Raw genomic sequence first — 10,258 nt, 5'->3', positions numbered from 1 at the left:
TATATATATATATATATATATATACTAAAATCATACATTACATTCCTAATTGTCATCAATTTTACAACAAGGAGAAGCGTTTCTGGAAAAATATCACTCGTGAATTTTTCCATTTATTCACACCTTTCGCACGCCTTTTCACAAAATGCTAAATTATTTGCGATTGATCCTAACAGGCACGAAATTACTTCTTTATGTTGCAAAACATAACATACGCGTATCTTCATGTGACCCATGATTTTACTCCGGCACAAGGCACGACTACCATCTATACCGTCTGGCTCCCCTTTTTTTCGGAATTCTTGCCTCGCGTCTTAGCCGACCGGCAGTCTTTGACGGACTGCTTAAAGAATTCGCGCGACGTTTGGCGTATCCATGCATACAGATCTGCACTCGCGATCCTTTCCGTCAGATTAAAGCGCGCGCACGAGTAGTCACGATAATCATGCTCGATCAGACTTCCACGTTTTTCTTACCCCTTCTCCTCCACCTTCTCTTCCTCCTCCTGCTCCTTCTCTTTTTGTTTCCTCCTATTTTGTCACATCTTACACCATTCCATTTGTTTTTACATAAATCCGCAGTCGTACCTATATACGTATGTAATAGCAACAGGCGATTGCGCAGCAAGGAATCTTTCCTTTTACCTTTTGAATTTCCGCCTGCGTGCAATTTCACTGGCGGTACAAGAAGAATGTATTTCTCGATGCGGTTTCTCCTCGCTCGCGGAAGAGAGAAAGATCGACAATCAATCAAGATTTACTTCAGACAGGAAATCTCTACTTAAATCTTATCTTTATCTTATCGTTATCTCGTTTCTCTCTTTTTTCCAGTGAAAAGCGAATCTCGTACGAAATTGACATTAAGAAAATATAATGAAATAATAAATGAATAAATAGTAAAATCAGAAAATGCTTCGTGTATTACAAACAGAGAGATGAATTTCTTGCAGACGTTCGATTTTATGCTGTGCACATCTGTTGTTTAAAGATTCGCAAATTCTAGCCAAGGTAAACACCAATGAATAATTTGAATGACATTTTCTGTCACAAGATATATCGAAGCATACTTGCGGCGATTAACTCCCGTAATTGATTTCGTCGCTTACACCAGTTGATCCGATGCTTCGAAGCGAAACTAAAGTGATTAATGCCAATGTCGTCATTGTCGTCTGGGGATATTCCGCTTCGAATATAATAAGGACGCTTCTTGGAGCTTGACATACGCGCGAATAATTACGATATTATGGTAAATTATAATTGCGTAAACAGATATGTTGCAGATACCTCGTTTAATTTACGAAATAACACTCGATTCGAAAGGAATTCTTCTGTCGAGTTTTCGGTATTGCTTAAATTCAATTCGTTCGATCGTCCTTTCGCGGCTTCGGAAAGTAACGCATTTTGCACGCGTCAGTTGCATAATGTCAATGTAATTTCCTTTATCTCGAGTCAAACGGACAAACGAGAAAAGCTTATCAGGGTCGCAAGTAAAAATTTCAATTATCGAGCAGTGCGCGCGCAGCATCGAGTGCTACGGAGAGGCAAACGCGGTCAAACGGATTTCTATAATGACACGCTTCATCTGACTAATTCCTGAAGCACGTAACAATAAATCCCGGCGGATTTTAAAGAGGAGAGAATCGAACCATTGAATTATGTTAGACCACATAAATTCGATCGTCCAGATACTATACAATGCGACTGGTGACTCGAATCATCCGCTTATAATTACAACAACAATGTTTTGTAGATACGACGCGTTCACAACTCAAAGACATAAATCAGGAAGCACGATTCATTGTATATACTTTCGATATTCGCGTCTTCATGATATTTACAACATCTTTGATTATATGTTTAAAAAATTTAATACTGAAATGATTATTTATTTTGTATTAACTTATATATAATACAAAATTAATACAAAATTAGATTAATTACTTATTTTAAAAGTATTGAAACAGCAGTACTTTTAATACTCAAAATAAATAACTTTCAGTATTAAATTGGATTTTTAAAAGAATACCTCGTTATTCTAATTTGGTGTACTAAGATACTTACTTTTTATTAAAAATATCTTACTTTTTAAAAATCGATTAAAGATACATTCTTATAGAATATAATTGCGTAAAATAATTTTTATTTTTTCTACTACATTTAGCTAATTAATAGAAGTTGAATAGAATCGGATAATTGACTTAGATGGACAAGGAAGTAATAAATAAAGCTGAGTTTCTATTTAAAAAACATTTTCATCAGACCGCCTTGAGCTCCAAATTTCTTCTCCGTCACAAACACTTCCCATTCCCTGTGTATCTTCGGACTTTTAGGCCCCCATTTACCTCCCGCGGGCCGAAAAGCCGCCTTGACAGACTGTAATGCGTTTCCGAATTTCAAGGATTAGTCTACGATTTTTTATTTTAACTGAATGGAAAAACAAATAATGTTGCATTAACAACATTATCCAACAGCCAACAAGTCTAATTGAAAATGATCTTATTCATTCAATGACAATATTAATAAAACAAATACTGTCATTTAAAGACCCTTTAATCAGAGTCGCGAAATGGCGCAGGAAAGTTAGGTCGAGCAACGCCATTTTTCAGCAAAAACCGGAAATAGCGAACATTATCACACTATTATATTAGCCATGTTGGCTGTGTTGTAAAATGACATATGTTACAAAATGACATATATTAGCCTATAGACATATGGACATCTAAATACAAATGTCAAAATATATTATTAAAGTGTTTTTTTGTGAAATTTAGTATTAGATAAAAAAATTAATAATATATTAATTGATAATGGCATTTGACCATGGCTATTTCCGGTCTTTGCTGAAAAATGTCGGCACCAATCAAAATTGGATTGATCATTATTTCGCGACTTTGATTAAAGGGTCTCTACTGTCATTGAATGAACAAGATAATTTTTAATTATTATACAACATTATTTTTTTCCCGCATATGAATTCGATTAGTTCCATTACAAATATATCTCGAAATACCTACCTCGGTGAAAGATGACATTCTATGAGTAATTATTTTATGTCCGATCCACCACACAATAGGAGATATGCCTAAAACCAGCACAAACCATCCTATTCCTGAAAATGGAAAAACGAAAGTGTCATCAATGACAATCCTTAAATGATCTGTGGTTCACAATGTAATTTACGATTTTGTATAATTTCAATAGAAAAAATGTTGAATTCGGAAACACATAAAATTATAAAGCCGAAAAAATTTCACTGACCATAGGCGTAGTCGGGAAACCGTGCGCCATCGTATGTGGGCGGCTCGTAAGTGGCGCACGTGTAAATCAGTATGACGATCATGAGCACGGGCGTGATTATGAACCAACAAAATCGCCAGTAAAAGCTTAGCCTCTTGCCCAGCATGAATTCCATGTCGTTGAGAAAATTCGAGAGGCCATATATCCAGAAGACAGTCACTAACTCGAGAACGCCGACGATTATCGCCACGAAAGTACCGCCGTAGTAATCGATCAACATTATGAACCATTGACCACCCTGTGATGAGCATTTATTAAACATTAATGGAATTTCATCGACATTCCATTGAAAGTCTTTGCTTTTCGAGAGTTTCGAAATTCTTGGTTATTTGAAAAAATGTACAAATTTGTTTTACATTTACAATTAAGAGCAATGAACGACGATTTATAATGGATAATGTAGGAAAATAATTTTGTCCTATACTTTCCGTTCTACATAATCTCTAAACTCTAATCTTCACTCATTTAGCAATTTCAATATTGAATAAATTCAGTACACAGAGAGAAATATTTCTTTAAAATTTAACAAATTTCGAAAAAAATGGTTTAAAACAATCATGTTTTTTTTTACAAATAATATGGTTTAATGCAACAAAATTAAAAAAATTATATTCAACAAAATAATGTTTCATTTAAAGCTGAGACCATAATAAGTATAAAGTGCCCAATACAAATTGACATAAACGTTCTATAGCTAAACAAAAATTAATTAAAAAACAATTTTACTAAGTAATTTGTAACAATTAACAATTTAAAAAAATAATTTATCTTTATAACAATTTTAATATTTACTTTTTTCTTTGGCTTTTATTATCGTCTTTCTAAGAAAATGCAATAAAATGAAGGTGCTTTATACATACGGTCAAGGCTGTATATTATTGTTTTAATGAAATAAATGTAAGCCAAAGAATGTAAGCCAACGAACAGAAATATTGAATGTAAAGAACTCTGTTTTTCTTCATGTTAACGTTTCGCGTATGGAACTTTGCGCGTACTTCTATATCGTTTAAACACGTGCACGATTAGTTATCAGGTATCGGTTAGACGCGTAACATTTATGACTAATATGTTTGTGTCATAACTACGTGTGTGTGTGTACTTTTGTGCACAGGCTTGGGTGACCTGTTTTATAACGCACCGGGGTGATATAGACGAGGCTGACGACGAAACCAAAACAGGTGACGCAGAGTACCAGCAACCACTGCCTCACGTTAGGCAGATGATCGCGGAAGATGCTAAACGTCGCGCCGCACAATGCGACGGCGCTTCCAATGCCAAGAACGAATAGCATGACGAAGAAAAGGACGGAGAACAGTTGCGGCACGAAAGTGAAGCGTGACAACGCGTCCGGATAGGAGATGAAGGCCAAGCCGGTGCCACCGCGGACCACTTTGTCGATATCCTTTGTTTTCATCTCATGGGCCAGATTGCCGAGAATGCCGAAGATCGTGCAACCGGCCATCAGACTGGTGAATGTGTCCAGCGTGGTCACTATCATCACATCCCTAAAGAGATAAGCAGAATAAAATAGGAAATTATATTTGTCCTCGTGCGAATTTTTTAAGAACTATTATAATTGAGAACCTTGCAACAACAAAGTAAAAAAATGAGTTTAAAAGTATTTTTTAAATTAAATTAAATTAATTATTTATATAGTGAAAATAGCCTATAAGAGCCGATACGAGTGTTGGTGTGTTAAAATTCTTATTGTTACAATATCCATTATACTCGATCTGCGCGCCGCTCGGTTTGTCGGACTTGAAACACAGCTCTTTGCGTGAAGTCGGAAACTTGTAACTTATAATTAAATTGACAAACAATTTAATATCTTGTAATTTGAATTTACGCTGCCTGAAAATATGCGTTATATAGTATATCAGTATTAATAGAGAAATATCACATGCCTCGGTGGTCTAAAGGTAGGACAAGCTCGTCCGAGCAAACGTAGAGATCCGGGTTCGATTCCTGGCTGAGAACTAAGGTGTTATTTTTTGCAATAAGTTCTTTACAAGCTTGGGGAAGGGGAATTTATAGATGCATAATAGCATCGAAAGATATTAAATTGTTTGTCAATTTAATTATAAGTTACAAGTTTCCGACTTCACGCAAAGAGCTGTGTTTCAAGTCCGACAAACCGAGTGGTGCGCAGATTGAGTGTGGTGGATATTGTAACAATAAGAATTTTAACATACCAACACCCATGTCGGCTCTTATAGGCTATTTTCACTATATGGATTTATTCTTTAGAACCCATTGCTTCTAATTTAATTTGAAATTAATTATTATTTTATTTTTTTAGTAAATATTTATTTTATTAATAAATTCTCTAATCTACTTATAGTTTGTCATTTACTATCATCACATCTTATAGAAAATAAGCAAAATAAAATAGAAATTTATCTTTTAGCTTCATGCGAATCCTTTAAAAACTAAAATTGAGAAGCTTGTAACAATAACGTAAGTTGAAAAATATTTTGTTAAAATAATTTTAAAAGTAGATTTTAAAAACATGTAAACAATAATAAGTTAAACTAGACCGCGTAAGTGAATATCACAATTAAATTTGAGAACGCCTTCTACGGTTGGAGCTGAATCTTAGACTGGTGCCTAATAATTTTGTATATGAATTCTAAATCATTATTCAGTCATTTAAACTGTGCGCCGAATTAATGTTGGATTGGCAATCATAAGCTGAAGCTGGAATAGTGAGATCACACAATTAGATTAATCTTCAATTTTTAATAATCCCATGCGAATAAGCATCTTAAAACACTGCAATGAAATTGTTGCGAAAAATACCTCAGCCAGGATACTTTAAAAGCATTTTATTTAGTTTTAGTTTATTTATTATTACTTTATTTAGTGATTTTATTCGATTTATATTTTCAATTTATTTCATTAATATTTTTAATCTATTTATTATGTTGTCTTTCGTTGTATATATATATGTTATGCATATTATATACCTGTCCACTCTGTGTTCAAAATTGTTGTAGGACGAATAGTTGATGATCGGGCCGAAGCAGACTGACAACGAGAAGAAACATTGCGTGATAGCGGCGTACCAGACAGTGGGCTTCCACAGGGCGTCCCATTTTGGCGTCACGAAGAAGAGGATGCCATCGATGGCACCCTCAAGAGTAACGGCTCTGACCAGCAGGGCCGTCATCACGATGTAAGGGAATATCGCGAGAAAGTAGGCGGCTTTGCCCGTGCTCTTCACGCCGCGGAAAAGCACGCCAAAGATGAACGCCCAACTGATAAACAGACATATCGACAATTGCCAGGATGGCGCGCCGATACCGTCCTCGATGGACTCATACTCCTGTAATACTATCTTCCTAAAAATCATGAAAAAACATCGTACTAGTCACTCCTCGAAGGTCGTCCGAAAACGTTGGATATTAAATGCAGTCTTGGCCACAAGTACAAGGCATCCCCATAAATTTACGTAAACGATCTGTATCTCGCAAGAAATAAACTTAAAAAAAGTTTTATTAAAACTAATATTTTTTATGATTATTTGAATTTTAATTTTTGTTAATCCTTTTTTTATTATCATTACCATCTTTTCTAAATAAATGCAATAAGTTGAGAATACTTATACTTACGACCAAGGCTGTGTATCAAATAATATTAATAATAATATTAATAATATTAATAATGACAACTCTCAAATATTAATAAAACTTAAAAAAATTATTAATGCTACGAGTATTTCAGTCTCGAACCTGAAGTACAGCTCCGCGGAACTTCGAACGGTGACGTTACTTCGATACTCGGAGATACTTTTGTTCGTCGAGATGTCGATGCAGTAATCTTTCCATTCCGGACGACAGAACGACCACGGTAATTCGGACTGAAAACTCGACACCAAATAGTACAGGGTCAATGCCATCAAGGCACAGTAGTACGAAACGACGCAGAACGCGGCGAAAGCCTGCGAGTATCCCAGTCCTGAAAACAGATCTCGAGGAATGTCGCAGATTTCGATGTCGCAGGATCAAAAGAAGTAAAGTAAGCTACGTGTTATTTGTAAGAAAAAAAAGTTTATTATAAAATAAATTAACATTTGACTACGTAAAACAAATCCTTAAAAGAGATTTTTTTGTAAATTAACATTTTACTTTTGATACAATCAAACAAATCTTTATAATTTAGTATTTAAATAAGTAAAAAGTATTCATTATAAGTAATTATAAGATTAAGTAATTTTTAAAGAAATCTGAAAGATACTTTTTAAACATCCACGGGCCAAATATCCATGGTTTAAATTCATTAAAATCTTAATTTTTGCAGATCTTCGTAAAGCCTTGTATCTGCAATGCTAGAAATCACTTTCGAAATAGACACGGTCTACTTTTTTTTTTAATTAAAGAACTATAATTTAACTCTTAAATGTGCATAACTTGTTCTAAGTTTTGTGTCCATGATGCTAGAAATCGCTCTGAGATTGGGTGGAAAAAGAATAAATCGCATTCGAACAATTTGGCTATTCGACCGATTGGTCAATTCTTTCTCTGTCTGAGATCTCGGAACGATTTCTAGTATCGTGAACACCAAGACTTAGAACAAGTCATGCGCATTTAAGAGTTAGATAAAAAATCTGTAAGAAAAAAAAGTACAGACCGTTTCTATTTTCCTTGGATCATCTCACCTTTCATGGCCGGCGTCATGTTAAATGTTTTTGCGCAAGAATTGCTGGTGAATTGTCCCAAGAGACCCTCTAAGAGATAAAAGGGCTTTCCAACCAGGATCAAAACAACGATATAGGGTATCAGGAAGGCGCCGCCGCCGTTCTCGTACGCGGTGAACGGAAACCTCCACACATTTCCTAGTCCGACGGAAGTGGCTATGCAGGCCATCAGAAACTCCAGTCTACCTCCCCATTCCGCCCCCTTTGCGACCGCCTGACAATCCGAAAATTTATTTCGTATAATCGACGACGTTATTTCCACAGATGTGGACCTGCACATACGACGAGGTCAATGTAATACGCACTAAACTTTCAGGAGGCTCCTGCCGTTTATCGGGACGCGTCGCTGTTGCGTAATCGGGTGGAATATTCTCGTGAGAGTCGAAACCGTCCATATGGAAGGCCTCGTTGGTATATCCACCTTGCCTCTGAAAAAAGTGAATTTAATAGGAAAAAATGCCCGGGCTTCGTGTGTTTGCACATAATTCTAGAAAGTCTTACATAGGTGTCGTCTTCTATCTTTTCCGTTGTAACCATTATGCCGCACAGATGCAGAAACGCGAGATGCAAGGAAGCGAGGATCAATCTTGAAAAATTTTCGACGGCGGAATGTATAGTCGTTAATCGCTGCGCGCGAAAAACTGCCCCGGACCTTTTCGCCGATGAAGTATCGAGACCCAGGATCCCGCGGCGAATCGCTCTCGCAGGGGAGCAATATCTTTATCCTATCTTCACCCGCCAATATACTTCACGATAAGATATCGAGGTAAGGTAGCACTCTCTTGCGATACTCTAAACGAGATCGCGATCCTTTTTCACGCTTTTGTTCACCGCTTCGTGATATTTCCATGAGATTTTATAACAAACTGGATGTATCGGTGGATCGGTACACAGTAGGTGTCAACACTTCACGCGCAACAATTACTCGCGAATTCTAATTTATACGCGTAGGTTTCTTCTTCGGAATATTTCGTGAGGCGATCTAACGGAATCTGCAAAGATACGATTAATGACTAAAAGTTCCCTTTGCCCCGCGGCAAAGATAACGACCCATCCGGAAGCGCCGCTCGGAATAATTTCGTACATCGAGATTCGCCACTGTCGCGAATTCTAGACCAACGGTAGACGAAGACTCCCACGCACTCTTCGCATCTGCAGCCCGCTCGAGGACGCGGCTCTGAGAACTATGCCGCTCGTTAGCCACCGATTGGTCAAACAAATCCGCGTAAAGTCGGATAAAGCTGTCCTTCGATTAGATACCAGTTCCCGCGCGGTGCCGCATATACTTCGCGCTACTTCATGTGCATCACGTGCTCTGCCTTTCATCTCTACCTCATGATGAAATGAGCGCGGTAAATCAACTTTTTTTTTTTAATTTGTTAGACGTATTTTCAAGAATCTCTCGTAGTGTACGCGAACTCGGCAGATATTGATAGGATCTTTCCGTGCGCGAAAGCGATTCTTAATTACTAATCAGATTGTTATTTGCCAAAAGTGTTTTGCATTTAAATTCTCTTATTCGTGAAACTCATATAAATAACAAATCTTTAAAAACGTGTAATATAATTGTAAATATAACAAAATATATACATATATTCATGTATAATAATCAGATTATTTAATTTTAAATTGTGTAAAATTTTTTTCTTGGGCAGTTAGGTAAAAAAAAATTGAGAAAATGCGAGATTAAATGCTAGTCTGAGATTTTTCAAGGACTACGGAAAATTTTACATTTGCGGTATTTTAACCCTCGTTTAATATCTCATTTAATTGTTTTCAAGAGAAACACTTGATATCAATTTTTTGCTAGGCAATTAGATAAGAAGTAAAAAATAGAAAAAAATGCACGAAATTAAAGTTTAATTTAGATGCTAATCTGAGAATTTCTCGAGGACTATGGAAAATTTTACATTACAGTATTTCAACCCTCGTTTAATATCTTATCTAATTGTGTTTTCAAGAGAAACACTTGATATCAATACAGATATACCATTATGACATTATTTGAAATAATGTAAGTTATACATTTTTTCCAGAATGTAATGAATTAATACTATTAGTATACGTTTATTAATAAAACTAATATATAAAGATAATTAAAAAAAATAAAACTATAATAATCAAGACAATTTAAAGCTAAGAGAATGTAATGAATAGAAACAAGAATTCAAGGTAATAATTCCAGAAATAATTTATTGTTATTATTGAGAGAGAGAGAGAGAGAGAGAGAGAGAGAGAGAGAGAGAGAGAGAGAGAGAGAGTGTGT

At 35.7% G+C, this 10,258-nt stretch overlaps 2 protein-coding genes across 5 annotated transcripts in view; both read right to left on the bottom strand.

Moving 5' to 3' along the window:
- Positions 1–725, bottom strand: part of LOC105460546 (sodium-dependent nutrient amino acid transporter 1-like) — a 13,474-nt gene extending 12,749 nt beyond the window's left edge. Inside the window, exon 1 of one of the 4 annotated variants that reach the window (XM_011707018.1) lies at positions 645–725. Coding sequence is in view for 2 of the 4 variants with exons in the window: in XM_011707003.1 (XP_011705305.1) it covers positions 42–113 (72 nt within the window). In the remaining 2 variants the exon portion in view is untranslated. Of the gene's footprint in view, positions 1–41; positions 175–215; positions 442–476; positions 614–644 lie in introns of those variants that run through there. The other 3 variants (XM_011707029.1, XM_011707009.1, XM_011707003.1) reach the window with 3 other exon arrangements.
- A 1,313-nt stretch (positions 726–2,038) lies between these two features.
- On the bottom strand, positions 2,039–9,503 carry LOC105460510 (sodium-dependent nutrient amino acid transporter 1-like). Its single transcript, XM_011706964.1, has 9 exons — positions 8,494–9,503; positions 8,298–8,420; positions 7,954–8,206; positions 7,028–7,253; positions 6,263–6,637; positions 4,435–4,801; positions 3,258–3,534; positions 3,014–3,108; positions 2,039–2,372 (listed from the first exon to the last, which is right to left on the bottom strand). The coding sequence occupies exons 1-9, from the start codon at positions 8,527–8,529 to the stop codon at positions 2,235–2,237; spliced, it is 1,890 nt and encodes a 629-aa protein (XP_011705266.1). The 5' UTR covers positions 8,530–9,503; the 3' UTR covers positions 2,039–2,234.
- Positions 9,504–10,258: the final 755 nt, after the last annotated feature.

The sequence above is a fragment of the Wasmannia auropunctata genome, unplaced genomic scaffold, assembly GCF_000956235.1.
Source record: "Wasmannia auropunctata unplaced genomic scaffold, wasmannia.A_1.0 LD336101.1, whole genome shotgun sequence".
NCBI classification, from domain to species: domain Eukaryota; kingdom Metazoa; phylum Arthropoda; class Insecta; order Hymenoptera; family Formicidae; genus Wasmannia; species Wasmannia auropunctata.
This window is presented reverse-complemented; position numbering and strand designations above follow the sequence as displayed.